General features: G+C 39.8%; 1 protein-coding gene across 1 annotated transcript in view; it reads right to left on the reverse strand.

Moving 5' to 3' along the window:
- Positions 1-315: 315 nt before the first annotated feature.
- cUnh11orf65 (chromosome Un C11orf65 homolog) overlaps positions 316-19,238 on the reverse strand; it is a gene marked incomplete at both ends in the record, with an annotated part of 31,860 nt that continues 12,937 nt past the window's right edge. The window contains 8 exons of the mRNA XM_082547141.1: positions 316-398; positions 569-624; positions 729-899; positions 1,121-1,251; positions 1,425-1,634; positions 1,749-1,802; positions 1,874-1,966; positions 2,062-2,143. Coding sequence (XP_082403267.1) covers positions 316-398; positions 569-624; positions 729-899; positions 1,121-1,251; positions 1,425-1,634; positions 1,749-1,802; positions 1,874-1,966; positions 2,062-2,143 — 880 coding nt within the window. The remainder of the gene's footprint in view (positions 399-568; positions 625-728; positions 900-1,120; positions 1,252-1,424; positions 1,635-1,748; positions 1,803-1,873; positions 1,967-2,061; positions 2,144-19,238) is intronic.

Raw genomic sequence — 19,238 nt, forward strand, 5'->3', positions numbered from 1 at the left:
TATTTGTAAAGAAAACTATTTTCATTAGCAGTCAAAACTAACGTGTAAACTTAGAGACCATTTTGACGTTTGACCAGAGTGCTCTCTCGGCTGCAGCGTAATATTAAAATCCACTTCAAAAGACGCTCATCACATGTTTATAGTTTTTTAAAAACTATTTAAAACTAACAAAAAATGTCACACAGTGATGTCTACTTATATGACAGACTAACAAAGACTGTAAACAACTGCAAGTTTCAGACTTTATTAAAGTGAATACTGCGACAATAACAGTGTGGCACACTCCACTTCGAGACTGCACAGTTTTAACATAAATCATGTTTGTTCTGCTGCGTTTTCATCAGCGAGCTCGTGTGGATCTAACCTGGGTGGGTGAGAAGGGCCATCTGTAGGAGATACTATGAGAAAAAGGTGATGAAGAAAAAAGGAAGACAGAATAGCATGAGACTGGATTATCAGGATAATGCAAAGACTTCCAAAGCAACATACATGATGTTGCCATGTTAGCTGTCAATTTAAAAAAAATCAGATGGCAGCACAGAATACAGTATTTAGGGAATATTTTTACCTTTGCTCAGCTCAGAGGAGTAACTGCAGGCCAAATGTCTCCATTCCTCCATATACCTGCACAGGCAAGAGAGGAAAATTCATACGGGGGGCATCCCATGATGCAGGAAATTATGAGAAAGATTACAAATGCCACAAACATTCTAATCAGAGTGCCTTACTCCTCGAAGTTTAGAGTGTTGGTCCAGGCCAGCAGCTCATCCAGCTCCCATTCCAGTATTTCATCATCTCCTTTCTTTTCAACTGTCTCCATCAATTCCTGGGCGGAACTCTCCACCAGGGCCGCCATGTGTCTGTGCTCTGCATGATCCTGCAGATGACCCTCTTTATACCTGTATGTAAGGAACAGGAGTGACAGCTCATTTAACACAATTAAAACAACACATCATTATGTGTTTGTTAGCAAAGATGTGATTCTATAAGGGGGAGGTTTCTATCACTATTAATAAGTAACAGACACAAACTTCAGATTGCATGTGCATTATTGTGATCACTGATGCTACAGTGGTTTGCTCACCAACTGTTTCATTTCACAAAAACATAAAGCACTTACATCTGCTTCAGCCATTCAATTTTCTTTCTTTTCCTCCAACTCTCTAAATCTTGCTTCCGCTGCAACTTGGAGTAATGAAAGTCCATTTTTTTGTCAGCACCGATCTCTGCAGGCTCACGTGCCAAAACCACCTAAGAGAGAAGACGAAGCAAAAAAACCCCAAAACAGACTTGCAGAACTTCGGCTTTTAGAGGCTTCCTGTTAAACAGCATTTGTAAACTTGCTGTAGCTCTTTGGCTCCCTGTTTCTAAACAAATGGCAGAACTTGACTAAAGCAGAACAGAAAATCATTTTTGTTCCTCACCTTGTTACAGAACAGCCTCCAACTATTGTTCTCCATGCGCTTGTACCAACCTGATCGGTCATCCTTTGCGACAGCTGGGCCTTTGTTGGTCTTCTGGGCCACAAGCTTCCTACGACTTTGCTTGGTGTAGTCTTTTGGGCTGCCTGCACACACATCTGTAATTGGCCGATGGGTGAAGATCTTGTAATAAATATCAGGAGGAAAGTTGATCTAAAATGGCAGAGAGGTTAGCCTTAGAGAGGAAGGCATGTCTCTAATATTATATTCATATAGCTCCTGAGTGATCTATTCCTGACCTAAACTATTTCCTCTCTGAGTTCTTACCCCTCCAAGTCGAAATCTGATAAATACTCCAGCTGCAGCATCCAGCAGTTCGGCCTGCCACAACAAAATCACATTTCATTTTGTTTGATTTGGTTTTATTTCATAGGGGTTGCAATTTCCATTACCTCTCGAGGATTGACAGTTTTGAGGATGGTCTTTGGATCCTGCTGTTTGCAGTAGAAAATCAACTCTTTGAAATACCTGAAGACTTCACTGGCCTGCAATTTGGGTAGATTTAAAAAAAAAGCTGTTACTACAATTGTGCACATATGTGAGTCTGTGTTCCCATAGCAGTAGTAGTAGATGTTCCTACCATATATCCTCTCCAAGTCTTCTGAATTATTCTGGCTGCCACCTCCTGCAGTGTCCCTTGTTGGGGCTCGTCCTCCTGCAAGCTACAGAAGAGGAAACATGAGAAGGAAGGACAAAGAGACCGATTACTTTTTACATTACAATATATTGCATAATGTGTCTTATGATGAGTTCTACTGATGAGAGAACCAACAGTGGGAATATTTACTCTGATTTAGATACTTATTTTTCATATAATCTGGTGGTATGCACTTTTATTTCATTCAAATTATAGTCATTTTAATTGACTTCATATTGCTAATTCACCACACTTTTTTCTTTAGGAGGAATTAAGTTGGGTTTTTTTAATGTATGTTTTCCATTACTTTTAACAAACTGTTAAGGTTAAATGTTATTTTATAGATTAGGACTTTACATATAAAAATGTGCAGCCATTTTCTAAAATATCATACACAGCAGCACATTTGTTGCCTATTAAATAGCCTTAGTAATACTATGCAGATAGCTTGTGGTATAGGTCCAACATAAAGTCTAATAATAACTCACTCAAGAAATTTCTGACATAGCATATTACTGTGATAAAATACAAATTGGGTTTTCTGTGTGTGTGTATGTATCAATAAAACGGCATAAAAACTTCTGCATAATGGAAAAGTCATAAAAAATGTTGTCCCATTATATACAATACAAAAACAACTTGATTTAAAGTTTGCAATTTATCTGGGAACAAAGGCATCAAACAGCTAACGTTAGCTAACTTAAGCCAGGGAAATAAAATATACAGTATTTACATTGTGTGATACACACGTGACTTCTTATCACATGCAAACGTCATTGTGATGTAAAATATACATCACCTCATGACTGCTGCCAATTACTCTCTAAACATATCAGCTGATGGCAGCAGCTGTTTTGAAAATATCTCAGTAGGTTACTTGGCAACGTAACCTGACATTAATTAGTCTTCCGGGAAATACTTTCAAAATAAAATGTTCTTTTGCTCAGTTGTATTACTTAACGGCTGGACATAGACGTTCACTATAAGTCAAGACCAAGACTGAAAACCACGTCACGTTTAGAGCCATTTAAACCACCTTTCTTCCCCATTCAGATGCTCAGTTTGACCTTCAATAGACCATGTCTACAAGCCTAAAGCACTGAGTTGCTGCCATTATTAGGTGATTAGATATCTGCATTAACGACTTATTGAACAGGCATACCTAATATAGTGGCAGATGAGTGTAGTTTTAATATCACTGACCATTAGATGGAGCTCTTTTACAAGTAACCCCGGCTTCTCTGGTTTTTCCACCACTCTTATGGTTGACATTAATCTTTAGTATGCATATATTTTCTGAAACTTTAGACTCTAACTATATGCCAAATCCTTAATACAATTTCACAACTTTCCATTAGTTGGGATTTGTTTATTTTTGTCACAAAAGGTGGACACGTCCATTAAATATGAATGTTTGAACAGACTTGTACCCACAAAATGAGCAATACCAGTACCAGCACTCACATACACATACTGAATCAGAAAGGAACTTTTCAAATCTCTAATGAGTAATGTTCTTTTCTCTCAGCCTCTTGACTTGAACAGCCAGGCCAGGCAGCAAGACCCTGTGTTTCTTAGTCCACCCACTCAATTAGTTTGTCAGATAGCGAGGCACAGATTCATCACCCAGCTGTGTGGGATTTCTCCATGGTAATAAGAAACTGCAGCAAATCAGAGCTCTTAATGTTGAGGTGACTTCATGCATTAGCACTAAAAGTCTACCAGAGCCCAGAGCCTGCGCATGAGATTTTATTTCAAATACAGCATACTGAAAGAAATTTAGGAACCCAAAAGCCAAAAAATTGCAGAATTGCCTTGTTTTATCTTGACGGTGCAAAGACAGGTGCTTTCATGAGTCGCTGTCTCGACACTATCAAACCAACTCCACCAAACCCAAACGAATCAATCACATTCACACATAAAGATGAGACATTTATATTTCACTTTCTGCTCCTTCAGTTTCATACTAAACATTTAAATAAGAAGTGAATTGCCTGCAGGCGGGCAGAATTTCTCAGCACTCTTTCTATATTTATTAGCTGCTGAATATTCAAACATGCATTTGTGGTCTATATATCACCCAGACTCCAGTCCTGTTTGCTTTCCAGATAAACTGTCCGCATAGCTGTGGACGAGAACATTTGTAGATATGAATTGCTAACTAGACAGATGTCCTTTATGCAAATAGGCACAGAATGCATTTCCCAACCAAAGCCTGTGGGCATGTAGCAAAACTCATTTCACATGTATTCAAAGCAGGAGTCTATTTCTTTTCTCTCTGTGGGGGATGTGCTGTCACTATGATTCCTAACAAGGACAGATATTTTTATATTAGCTAGGCTGGTTTTTAGGGTGAATACTCAAGATATATTAAGATGCCTTTATTATTAGTCCCACGAGTGGGAAATTGGAATTGGGGATAGTTTCAACACAGTTTGGATTCCTGAGTATGTATTGGAATTGTTGATATTTGGCCTAACCCTGTGATTTGACTGAAATTTGTGTTGCAAAGGCATAAGTCACACTACATTATAATAGCATGTAAAAAAAGTACTTGACTGTTAAATCTGAAGTTTGCCTTTCTGATGATACAACTCTCCTCCATTCTGCTTTGTTGACACCTTTGTGCTTCATAGCTGCTAACTGAAGCATTGACAAGAAGTTTGTCAAAATGAAGAAAAAAATATCTATATCTTGATGCAAGAGTATATGTCAACAGGCTTAGGTGATAAGAATTTTGTTATTTCTACAAACTGAATCTAAAGTGCTCCTTAATTCACCCCAGTACCTCATGGTTAATGACTTTGAAAAAGCACAAAAACCTATTTTTGCTATGTCGGAATACTAAATAAGAAGCTCTTTCTAGTCTGCTCTTTGACTAGGAGCATTTCCACTCTTAATTTACAAACTTCTAATAATTATGTTATTTCAAAGAAGCTTTCTCTTGTAATTTTAAACATACCATTCAGCTAACATTTTTATCTATGATTTTATTTTGAAAACCTGTCATGAACTGCTGGAACACCAGTGTTACTGTTCACTGCAATCTGTAAAGTTAACTGTAAAACATTGTGGTGGTAGCATCATGCACTGGAGCTGGCGTTTTGTTTGCCAGTGGTACTGGTATAGTGCAAAAAAGTAATATAACAAAGAAGAAGGAGGACGTTTTTATTATTCTATCAACTTCAACAAGTCATATCAGCAGCAAAAGGGTTGAAACGAGGGCAGAACTGAGTGCTCCAACAGGACAATGAACCCAAACACACATCAAAACTGGTCTTGGAATGGATAAAGAAGGCTAACTTTAAGCTTCTTGAATGGCCTCACCAAAACTCGACCTCGACTGTACTGAAAATTTGTGGACTGGGCTTAAAAGCTGGGAACTCTACTAATTTTGCCAAGAGCGGTCAATTATCCTGCCAGAATCACACTGACTTGCAACTTCTTAATGGAAACCAAAATAAGTATTACTGGGAGTGTATGTATGTATATATTTGACATATATATTTGTATCTGTCTGTAGTCCCAGCCTGCTTCAAAATGGCCACCATCGTCCCTGTACCCAAATCCTCCACCATCTCCTCATTGAACGACTGGCGACCTGTAGCCCTGACCCCCATCGTAAGCAAATGCTTCGAGAAGCTGGTCAGGGACTTCATCTGCTCTGCACTACCCGACTCACTGGACCCTCTACAGTTCGCATACCGCCACAACAGGTCCACTGATGATGCCATAGCCCTGACACTACACACTGCCCTGTCACACCTGGAGAAGAGAGACACGTATGTGAGAATGCTGTTTGTAGATTACAGCTCAGCATTCAATACCATCGTTCCCTCGAAGCTGGACAGGAAACTGCAGGATCTAGGACTGAGCAGCTCCCTCTGCAGCTGGATCCTTAGCTTCCTGTTTGACAGATGCCAAGTGGTCAGACTGGGCAGCATCACCTCATCCCCCATCACACTGAACACTGGTGCTCCACAGGGGTGTGTACTGAGCCCTCTCCTGTACTCACTCTACACCTACGACTGCACAGCCACTAACAGCTCCAACATCATTGTGAAGTTTGCGGACGACACTACAGTGGTGGGTCTTATCACCAATGGTGATGAGACGGCTTACAGGGAGGAGGTCAGCGCCCTGACCCACTGGTGTCAAGACAACCATCTCACCCTCAACGTCGCAAAGACAAAGGAGTTGATAGTGGACTTCCGGAGGTGCAGAGAAGTACACACCCCCATCACCATCAACGGCGCTGCTGTGGAGAGAGTGAGCAGCTTCCGGTTCCTTGGAGTACACCTGGCTGAGGATCTTACGTGGTCAGTACACACAAACAAAACAGTGAAGAAGGCGCAGCAGCGCCTCTTCTTTCTCAGGAGACTGAAAAGATTCGGCATGAGCCCCCGCATCCTCAGGACCTTCTATCACTGTGCCATTGAGAGCATCCTCACTGGATGCATCACCACCTGGTATGGCAACAGCACCGCCTACAACTGCAAAGCTCTCCAGCGAGTAGTGCGGTGCTCTGAACGGATAATTGGAGGTGAGCTTCCCTCCCTCCAAGACATCTACAGGAAGCGGTGCCTGAGGAAAGCGGGGAGGATCATCAAGGACTCCAGTCACCCCAGCCATAAACTGTTCAGACTACTTCCATCAGGAAGGAGGTTCTGCAGCATCCGGTCCCGTACCAGCAGACTGAGAGACAGCTTTTTCCATCAGGCCATCAGACTGCTGAACACGTCATAGACACCTCAGCTTCACTACTGGAACTTCAACATTATGCACTCCACACTGTACAGTAATGCCACTGTTTTGCACATATTCAACTCTGTATATTTTATATATTTTATTTATTGTTTACTCTATTTAATTTGTAAAATTTGTAAAATATGTGTACACACACACACACACACACACACACACACACACACACACACACACACACACACACACACGTAGAAAAATATTTAGTATACACATCCAGGAATGCATATACTATTATATATTGTACATATATTTATTAGTTTCAGATGTAGCCATTATTGTATTTTGCACAACTCTGTTGCTTGTGAAGCTCGCACACAAGAATTTCACTCACATGTGCTGTACCAATGTACCTGCACATGTGATGTGACAATAAAAATGATTTGATTTGATTTTTGATTTGATCTCTACATATACTTGGCCACAGGGGTCTATTTTTATCTTCCCTTTACGTTTCCTATATAAATTTAACCACTAGGTCAAATCAGACTTAAACATATAATAGAGTTCTGCTACTAAGAGGATGAAAAAGAGCTTCATGTCCTGATACCACCAGCGTGTCATCTATTATGTTCTGTGTTGATGAAATTCAGTAGTGCATGTCCAATAGTTTCCTGCAGCTGAATGACTCCAAATCAGAATTAATTAGTATTACGCCAAGTGGCCCAGCATTCGCAGCATTACCATTCTCTTTTCATCTCTTGAAATATTTAACCAGTACTAGACCAGTTCTTTTAACCTTTAATCTAGAAACAATCATACATCCTTTTATCTCCTCTATGCTGCATTATTGCAGCGCTTGTTATTCAAGCATCAGAAGGTGAAACATCATAATACTATAACTTAACTTGAAAGGCTTCTACAAGCCTTGTAACACGTTTGAAGGGGACTAGCCACATTGCACTAATCCTTGTTGCCCTTCAATGTTATCTAATGCCTTTCACAGCTTGTTTTTACTGACTTGAACGATCAAGCTCCTGCTTTTATGTGTGGGTTCTGCTAATGAGTCCAACTGCTGCTTGAGATTTTCTGGCAGAGCCCTGCTAACAGTTCTGAAATCTTGGCTAAACTAAAGGTGGTCAGGCCTTTTGTTGTTTGCACTGCTCACTTGTGGAGCTCACAGTCTAAGGATCCAAGACACTCAAACACCCTGTAGCAAAGCTCTTGTTAAAAACAACTTTCACCTGAAAGTTCTTTTCTTATTCTGTTTTAAAAAGTGCAAATTTATCGTCACAATCATGCTGCTGACCCCAACTTAAACAAAAGACAGAGGTCTTTGTTCTTCTGTGTGGACAGACATGTGGACAGATTTCTTGTTCATGTTCTCATTTTTAACCTCCTGCATTTTAACTAGGTGTGCCAATCTCAGCTTTTCATATTTCTCTCTCCCACAGCTTTCACTATTTTTTCTTTCCTGGCTCCAGATGTTATCAGTATTTCAGTGCCAGGGCCCCAGAGAGATGACAGTCAATTGAGGAAATGCTTTCTTCGTTTCAGACCCTCATCAAAATGGGAACATTTCAACTCCACCATCAAACACTGGAGGGGAACTCCAGTGTTTGATTACATTTTAAATCGATATTACACCATTTATGTCACAACCTTACTGTTAAAGTCCCACAAATTTGATAAGTGCATTTTTGTGTTCTGTGACAGGGAAAATTGTTCCACTCACAAGAACAGGGGAATAGTTAATACCTCAAACAGTAGGGGGCAGTATAAGACAAATTCCAAAGGGGATAAAAATACACAATAATGTAGTAACAATACAAGCCACAGGAATATATATATTTGAATAATGTGTTATAGTCCAAGAGCACACATTTGATAGATAACATGTATTATCAGAGATGTTTTTCAAAATCAGTTAATATAAATTCGTTTTTTTTTTTTCAGTTTCTGTGTTTGATATTGTTATATTGGAATACATTTTCAAATTAGTGATGTGCTGTGAAAGCTGTATTATTTGTTTTAAGTCCGACACACCTTTTCAGGCACGACAAACACAAAAGTATTACTTTGATGTGGCAAGAAAGAAACATTAGTGTCATTATTGCACAGAAGAAACCAGTGAGTGTCAGATAGGCTGCTTTGTCTAAGGTGGTTAGAAAAAGCAGTCAGTTGGATTCAGTCAAGAGCAAACCAGTGAGCCCTTATTGTATCTCATTAGAGCTCTTTGTAAAATACAATAGAGGACAATGAGTTGGCATGATGGCAATCTGTAGTGCAGATTGTTTGTACCAATTCTGTTCGATCAGTAAAGACTTTTTACAATGCACAAAAAAGAAAATCTGAATCACTAAACAATATCAGATACAGAACAACAGCTGAAATTAAAAATGTCCTTAAAAAAGATAACGAAGACTGGTATGTGCCATATAACAACTATAACTATGGCTAAAGCTTGGTGGAAAACATTCCAGATATGAAGAACAATACTTGGTTTACAGTTAATAATTAATGTAGAAAGTTTGCATGAATAATACAGAGAGAGAAAACACTGTGGGACTAATTATGTGTGTGGGTATGTTTGGATGATGCATCTGTAAACATACACAAGGGTTTGCATACTTCTCTGTGTCTCTGTTTACAGTTGTATACACACTGTATGTTCATGCTGCACATGTGCATGACGCAGCTAACTGGTTAGCTGTTCTGTCGTGTTTGTACGTGACAATTAAGCTGTCCCCACTCCAGACTGTAATTATGGATCACAGCCAGTGTCACGAGGACAACTTTTACTTCATCACTCAGTAAATGTTCTCACCATCACACACACAAAAAATAGTAGGGTTAGGCTAAAATGACCTTTTACTGTTGTTAGTTAGTTAGTTAATCTCTCTCTCTCACACACACACACACACACACACACACACACACACACACACACACACACACACACACACACACACACACACAGCCCTACTGTGTATACAAATGTATTGGAACACTTGGATAGCCTGAAGGACTGCATCTGTCTGTGCAAGCACCCAATTTGCTGAACTTTGAATGAACTAGCACACTGACCGTTCACTATTACCTGATTCACTTGGCTAACAAATAGTTGCCTAGACTATGCAGTACGACCTTATGCTCTACTGCAGGTTTGTGTCCAGCATTCATCCTCTATTTATTTCTGTCTTCCTCTGCTGAATATCCCATTATGCAGCCATTTGATGCTGGGCAGTTGCCCGCTGGAGCTGAAGACAACCAGAGGAGTGTACTACAAAGGGAGATTAATGGCTTATTGAGGTATGTCGGGTTTTCAGTGTCACGAAGGTGGCTCTCTTCTTACCTGGCTCGATCACCATGGTAACTAATGCTGATCTGTATTAAGCTATATTCAGGCTCTCTCTCTCTCTCTCGATCGATAGATAGATAGATAGATAGATAGATAGATAGATAGATAGATAGATAGATAGATAGATAGATAGATAGATAGATTTATATGTATGTAAAGGTAACTTGTGAAGTCATGTATTGTTAATGGCATCAAATGAAGCTGTGCTGTGTATGTTGCATTTCCACCTGACAGACTCAGTTCATACTGTGCATACCTAATTAGCTGATCTGATACCACTGAGTAGATCTTAATGTTTAAAAATGTCAACAAGTAAATTTCAGAGCTCAATGTGCAGCTGCTACATTGTAATCAAAATGCACCACTGCTCTGAGTGGTCAAACAAACATACTCCCCTTTACCGCCTTTTCTAATGTACTTTAGTCCCTGGATTTTGAGCTGCTTTGTAGCTCTTTGCATTTGTGTTATGTGCTTTCTGGTTGCGTTTACTGCCACGTTAGTGCTCTAAGGAGTGTGTTTGATTACTTGTTGGATTGAGTTTGGGAATTTCTGTCTTCATGTGTGCATCATTTGGTTATTTCCTGTTTTACTTTGAAGGCTTGTTTTCTTTGATGTAATGTGTCACATGGCTTCCCGTTCATCCCCTCCCATGCCTGTGCACAACTGCTTCCACCTGTGTCTCATTCCTGTGTCTCATTCCCTGATCAGTGCAGCGTGTATAAATAGTCTTGTCTTTATCTTTTGGCTCTTGCCAGACTGTGTGTTAATACACTCTGTTGTGATGATGATATTTTCTTAGTAATTCTCATAATTTCTTGCCTGTTTTTTGAAATTGAACAGCTCACCTTTTGTTTTACATCACCTGTCTTTGTGTCCTGAGGTTGTGTCCTCGTCAACACAATACAACTGCCAACTTTTAATATCCTTTATATGTCTTTATCATCCACTCTCTGATATTGTCTGAATAAAGCTCATGGGGAGGCACTTGGTCAGTTTTGTGTGGAAGAGTCAACCAGTCCTTCCTTCCAACCCTTTGTGTGAGTGAGCATAGGGCACACAGCCCGATGTGGTTTGTAGTATGTGGTTTTGTCAAACCAGCTAATGGGAAGGGAAAAAAAAGGATGTTTACTTCACTTGTCTGATTAGAGGGAACTAAAACACAACAGGGAGCAATAAAACCCAAAGAATGAGCTAAAAGATGCAGTGCAACTGCTTATATAAGAGCTGCAGGAGGATGATGATGTTTAGTTGGGACATCTCTAGAAAGAACCTCACTTGCTAAGACAATTGATAATAAAGTCTTTAAAAAATGCTTTGAACTATCTGTGTCACAGATCTCACGAAACTAGTTTCCCCAAAAACTTCAAATAACTGATATGCATAAGCTGGAGATTTTTTTTTCCCAAGGTCAATATTCTTTGTCTTTCTGCGAGTCATGGGACGATTCATAAACATTTATTCATTGTATTCAGACCACGCTGCATATGAAGTATAATGCTCACAAAGGCAGAAGGACTTGATTGCAGGAGGAGATTGATTTTTAGTGATTCAGTGACCCTCATGGCTCTATCAGATGTTATGAGTGGAAGAAAATAGATTTTGTACTGTGCTTCAACATCTCACACCAGCCCAGCTAACATCGCACACTGTAAGACATTTGTTTTGGTCTTTAAATGAACGCATAGCAGTTTTTTCATGTTTCAAAATGAAAACACTCCCCGTTTTCATTTATTATTGTCATGAAATTAATATAAACAAGGTCTGGGTTTGATGGGAACTCCTCCAGTGATGCACTGTAAATCGAACTGACAAGAAATAGATGAGACGGTGCTGCGCTGACCTCTAAAATGTCATAGATACACAGAATGTACTTTATCAGACCACTTCAGCATGTACACACATAAATCAATATGTGGGACAATAGAAATGCCTTCTTCCAATAAAATAAATAATGGACTCGGGGGGTGGAGACAGAAAACATACTGTACAGTGAGGTCTGTAAGCACCGTCAGTTCGTCCTTTCATTTTCTTCTTTCTCTACCCACTCTTTTTTTTTTAACTTTATTTTGTTTTCTCATTACCTTCTTCTGTCTGCTGGCCCTCTGATATATAGGACTCTACAGCACAGTCACCCCCCCCCCCCCCATCTCTTTGTGTGTCCTAAGTTTCTTGTCACCGGGAAGTTGTGGTGCTGTGTGGGCGTCCACGGTTTGAGGCAACTGCAGCTCTCTTTCATCCTGATGGAGGGCCTCCATTAATGGCACTGCTGCTTTCCTCTCTCTCCTCTGTCTTTGTTGCAGCGTATCACATCATCTCACATTAGAAAAGACCAGAGAGCTGAAAACTCATTTGCCTTTTTGTCGTTACTTAACTGAATACCTTCCCTCTGGTTTTCATCTCAAAGATCCTGCACTCTTTACCTACACTTCCTCTGTCCGTCTGCTTGCTCTCTGCCCAGCTGTTATCTGTCCATTCTGCTTGTTATCAAGCTTGCCTTCTGGTTGCCTGTTTCCCCTCTGTGTCTCTCCCTGAACCACCTGCTGACCCTGTCATTCTGGGTTTCATGCCAGCTGCGTTTCCGATTGCTGCAAGGGAGAAATTGCTGTTCTATAAAAAGAAAAAATGATTGAGAGCGGTGGTGGTCATCCTGTGGCCCCCCTGAGTCAAAATACAACACATTTTAATTCATTCATTAGGTTTATTATATTACCTTAAACTGGCTTTTTATTGATTCGTTATAAAAAGATTCACCTTTTACTTCACAGTTTACGTCCTGCACGACGGTACAGTTTTACTATTGTTAAATGTTTATTTTCAGTAACACATGTAACAAACTATTTTCCCCCTTATGCATATCTTCACAACAAACAGCCCGTGTATAGATGTTTGCTAGCTATACCAGGCTTAGCTACATAGCTCACTGTAGACTTTTAGAATCTGTCCTTTCTGTTTATTTACAGAGAAGAGAAAATCACAGGCCACACAGAAGAGGGTTAATGTGGGGGAGATCCAGAGGTCAGAGGGCAGTCCAAACATCCAATCCTCACGACCCACGCACACTCTCACGGTTTGAGGGGAAACTCTCTAGCTCACCTCACTCCAGGGACACAACGAAGGGGACAACAACCTGAACAGAAGGAAGGCAAACAATCACCGAGGGAAGCCACGAGGAAACACACGACAAGTCAACCAGAGATTGAGCCGGGGTCTCGCTAACGGCGTGGTTAATGTTCCAGCCATGAACAGCTGTCTCTCTGTGCCTTAGAACGGCTGTGATTGTTCCTCCACTGCAGGTGGAGGAACAATCACAGCCGAGTAGGGCAGAGACTCAAGAAGAGTCCAGCCCACGATCAACACTGCACATACACACAAAAACAAAGGGAGAGAGAGAGAAAGAGAGAAACAAGGAGAATCCAGGAGAACCAGAGCCATGAGACAGAGAAGCTTTAACCCTCTCAAATTAAACTTTTTGTTGCTAAGGCACAACCAAGTCCTGCAGTGGTACTTCTGAGTAAAACAAAACTCATAAAATATGTATGTGGGGTAATCAGGTTGTTAGTTTTTAACTGTTGCAAATCGGCAACGCCTGCCTCGAGAGGGTTAAAGACTGGATGGTGCTACTGCCGTTTACCAGATGGTTAATGCCTATATAGTGTGATTAGGGCTTCTTTGTGACGGTTCTTGTAGTCTTTGTTCAGTCTCCTTTGTAGTTGATCATTGTGTAAACCTGTTTTCCTGGATTCCTGCTTTTATGAGGAGTTTTGCTATCACCACCAGTCACTGTTGCCTGAACCGGTCAGTTGCTCTCGGGACCTGCAAAGGAAAGGACTTCCCCTTCTCCACCTGCCTGTTCACTTCTCACTGCTGCTCACCCATTCATCTTGGACTTCTACTTGACAGCCATTTACCCTCCAGAGCATCTGCTCAAGAAACAAACAAATACTGCAAGATCCTATTGAACTCACCTTGGCCTCTCTGGCAGCGCTCCTGGTTATATTTGAAAGGTTATCTTCTCTAGCTGCTTATCTGCTCTCCTTTATTTCATTCCTGCTCTCAGTAAACAGTCGACACTCTGGTTTCTGAGTCCAGTTTGAGCTGATCCTGTTTACATATTTTGTTTTTCTATGCTTTTTGCATTAGTGACGAGTTAAGAGTGTTTGTGTATAGTGACCTAGTAATCTGTACCATCAATAAGCGTGGTCTCCAACAATATGTGTTTTCAACATGATTGAGGGCTGTAAATGACAAAAAGCTAAAGATATGAAATGTCACTGTGCAGTACAAGACGCTCAGATGGACAGACAAGTACGCTATAAGGCCCAAAGTGTGAAGCAAACAGAAAAATATTTTCTTTGAACATCCAGTTTGCATGTAGATCTAATCATCAATTGCAAAGTGGTTTCAAAAAAGTCCCATTGTGTCTGTTTCTGCATTCATATCAGGTGTGTGCAATCAGGAAAAGATTGTTCTGAATTACACTTAAATACTGACAAGACTGCACAGACATACACACACACACGTGTGCAGCATTACAATCCACAAGAAGCCCATCTTTGATTGCTGCCTTTTTTTTGTCTTGTTATTATAATTCATTTAAGCGGGAACCCGACAAGATTCGAGGCTTCATTAGGCAAAGCCTTCCTGTTTTCCATCAGAATGTAATTGAATGTACACAGATATCCGCCTGTAACATAACCTCTGAGGGTCTCCGTTACCACTTCCTTTAATAAAATCTGACAATTCATTATGTTTGACGAATGGCTCGTTGGAATATTTTCCGCGCGGCAATTAAATAAATGTGAGCAGTGAGGTGTGACATCATGAATTGTATAGATTTAACCAAACATTGGAGACATATTGAAGCAAATACATTTTCTACACTGTGTAAAATGGCTTTCATTTAGAGCAGAACAGTTTTGTAAGACTTGCATTATAATGCATGTTGATGACAAATATTAGCTCAACAGAGATTAATACTTAGATAATATGAGGTAAACTGTTTCATGCAGCATGTGCAATGTGCATGATCACAGGGGTGTCTCGTTTACCTGGAGGAAAAGTTGTTCTAATTTTTAAGATGACTGGAAATTGTTTCCTTTAGGACCGGGACTGTGTGAACAGTGTGAACTTTTCATCTCCCAAATGGGAGATCACAGCAACAACAGGTATGAAACAAAAAAATTCAAAGAAAGAAGTAGTTTAGGTATTCACTTGAGATTACGCTTTAGCTTTGCAAATATTTGACCAAAATTTGGAACATGTGAATCAAAGACCTGACTTTCCTGAGTCAGCAGAAGGCAAAAAATATCATTAATTAAGAAAAGCCCGTGCAGCGATGGATGATACAAGGATTCTGTGCTTTGTAGAGCACTTTGTACTTTTCTTTTTTAGCTTTTTTCTTTAGGCCTGTTATTCTACTAAACTATTTAATCCTTGTTACATGTGCAAATTATTCCACCTGTCTCTCCGTACACACACACAAACACACAATAAACACCAGCATCTTTGCAAACACAGGTAAATTAAACTCCAATTTAAAATAATAATACTGAAAAACTTACAGAAAAGACAGAATTTTGAACTTTTTTTCTTAGTGTGTTTTCTCTCATTTTAAGAAGATGATGCATTTGTAGCTGTGCCTCAGACACAGTTTTGTCAAAGAGGTTGGGTATATCTGTGCATCAGGTGTTGGCTACAAATAGAGGTGTTGACATGAAACTATGACGAGGCAAATTAAATGCAATAGTAAAACCCCAAGAAAAACCTTGGAAGAAATTTCATTTCTTAAGGCTCCATGTTGGAAATGCCCGACTTTATATTTAATGTTTATAGCCTGGTACCAAAAATGGCTTTGGTCTCTTTAGTTTTTCCTTCCTTTGAAACAACTTTACAACATTTTTATGTTTGTCTTTATTGTCATCGAGTCGTTTCAAAAACCCTGGCTCCAGAAGTTGCTCCCTGGCAGAAACTGACACGTCCCGTCCTCGGCTTCCAAACATTTGCTAGTTTTATGTGTGTTTTTTTTGTTTTTTATATAACTTCAGCTTTTTGGGATAGTTCTTCTGACAAATAATATAAAAAAAAAAACCACATCTTCAATTGTGAATTACAGCTGGACTTCCTGTTCTCAGGACCGTGGCGGGAACACTCTCTTAAGTCCTATGTTTCACTTACTTACCTCCTAAGCTGGGCACAATGCTTCGCATTTGAATTTGATGAAGGCTTAGAGTTATGCATTATTAGTGGCTGTTTTGAAGCAATGTTGCATGCTGTTTTGTCTTGTTAAACTCTCCATTGTACTGAAAGACACTGCAGGGAGCTCACTGTCCACTGTCTCCGGTACATACATTTACAAGGCCAGGTTTATGAAGTCTAAAATTAGCATCCAAAGTTAACATTAAGCCTGAGTCGTAGTGACGACTCCAAGTCTGCCTTCTTTTCTAAATATGGTTTTGAGTCTGCCCCTGCCATGTTGTTGGGAATCTAACTGCTCTCACATTAACACCTACTGTGCAGCCAATTTGTAACACACATCTTTGGCCTGTAAACTCATATATCGGCCTCCAGCCATCCAGCACATCAAACTTTGAATCTCTGCCACACTGCATAGCTGTGATGCTAAAGCTTGTGCACCTCTCTGATTTTTTTTAAAGAACTTGGTAGCCACACATCCATTTTACTTAATAATTGATAGTTAAAAGGTTCATGGAGCATTTTAAAAGTAGCCTCATGCAATACTTCTCCAGGTTTTCAGGAGGCTTTTCAAAGTTTTTCTTTGGACATTTCTTTGGCTGCTTTTTTCACTAATCCAGTCCAGTCCTTGTACCTGGCCATTTTCAGAGGACTGCTTTTGTTCGTTAAGCTTTTAACATTCAAGCATAAAAATGGCATTCAACTCCAGGGATAAACCCATTTTTTTGTATACAGATAACAGACAACGTTTTGCAGCAACTTCACAAAAACACATAACATTAACTGGACAAGTGGAGGACAAAAGAAGAACTATCGGGCAAAAATCAGCAATTGAGTGTCATGTCCTTAAGAAGCCGGAAAACGAAATCAGCAAAAACCCATTGCAGGACCTGAAAGCCATCATCAGTTTGTATGTAGGAGGTAAGAAGAGAGGTACAACAGGGAGCAGGGGCAGCTATCTGGCTCTGTCACGGTTTGGTGCTGTTTCAGCCAGTGGTGTTGATCTTAAGAAAATTGATGGGATTATGAAAACAGGAAGTACTATCAGATTTGATCTATGATGCAGCACCTTCTGGAAAGTTTCTGATTGATAACAACTACATTTTTTTGCATGACACTGTTGCATAGAAAAGCACACAAAAGAAGTGTATCAGGCAGGGATTGGTCTCCCCAGAGCCCGGCTCTCAACACTGTTATTCCATTTTCTGTCCTCTCTGTCGATAGAGAACAGAACAAAAGGTAGTCAACATCTGAAGAAGAGCTTTGAAGGTCCTTCATAAAGCCTGGAGAGTTATTTTGAAGTCTATCTAAAGAATTTATAAGAGAGGCTGCCTTAAACACTTGAGGCTGTAATGAAGAATAAAGGTGGTCATACCTAATATTGACCTTCAAGCTCCTCAGAATGTGCAATGTATATTATACTTACATACTCCATTTTCATGTATGTTTGTAGAAATATTAATAAATCTCTGCCCCTATTTCCATTTTTATAGCATTATCTTTCTTAATTTATATATACTAACTTATTGGAAGTTACAAGTTTACTTTTTAATGCACAGGTACGATGCCCAATCTGTACTATTTCTAAATATTCTTAATTATTTAAACATCTTCCAGTACCCTGCTCTGTCTGCACATTACAACCTGGGTTTGCCATTTTTATTTGTACTTTAATTAATAAAAACTGTACAGTACTCTGTTTTTGTAACTATGTAAATATTTTTTCTGTAAAGATTGTGTCTGTTTCTGTTCTGTGTCCTGTTCTGTTTGTATATGTGCTTTTTCTTTGCTACTGTTACAACCAAATTTCCCCTTGTGGGAGAATTAAAGGATTATTCTATTCTATTCATTATATGTGTGTGTCCATTTATAAGACTCATGGAAAAACAAAACTATAAAGAACTTTTGCTCCTTTATTTCCCCGAGGGGTCGCCACAGCAGATGCATCTGCACGTTTGATCAGTTGCTGATTTTACTAATACCGCTCTTCTATTAATCCACACTTGGAACTGGCAGTATACTCGCTTGTACACCCCTAGAGGGTGGGTTTATAAGCCCTGCAACACTCAAACCAGAGATCTGGTTTGTAGGTGAGTGTGTTAACCAGCACACCGTGGAGCCATTACCACCATGGAAAAATAATGATCATAAATATAGCTAACAGAATACAGCCCTTTACTTTGTGTAAACAGTTGCTTTGCAGGCTTTTGTGATCTTATACTACAAGTGTTTTTATAGAAATGTATTTATTTTTTTGCATATCCTCCAGCAAACTGGAGAATACAAAACAGATAAAGCGCTAAACCTCTGCATGCTCATTTCACTCGTGTGCCCCCCATGGAGGCCTGCCCTGGGCCACGTCCATGTAAACAAGACTGTAAACTGTGTGTGCTTGTATATGTATCTTTGTGGGAACCACTCTGAATATGAGGCACTGTGACTGGGCACATTTTGCTCTTTTATAACAACCAAAGGCTGTTTGAAGGGCTTAGACTTGGTTTTAAGTTTAAGGCTGGAATCAGGTTCACATAAGGGTGAGTTTAGACATTCAACTGTAATAAAGTTTCAGGGCTAGTTAATGCATAATGTCACTGCCAGTCCTCACACAGATAGCAGTGCAAATGTGTGTTATGAAAAAGAACAGGTGCTTCCTCTTTTTGCAGTTTTTCTCCACTGACCTTAAGAAACTGACTCACTGACACACACACACACACACACACACACACACACACACACACACACACACACACACACACACACACACACCCTATGTCCAGATTCTTTTCCCCTTTATTTTTAGCTGCTTGGCTCCTGGCTCCCTCCATTGTTTAGTATTATCTCACTTATTCAAACTCTTTTTAAA

The sequence above is a fragment of the Aulonocara stuartgranti genome (assembly GCF_965226115.1).
Source record: "Aulonocara stuartgranti genome assembly, chromosome: 9".
Classification (NCBI taxonomy): Eukaryota; Metazoa; Chordata; class Actinopteri; order Cichliformes; family Cichlidae; genus Aulonocara; species Aulonocara stuartgranti.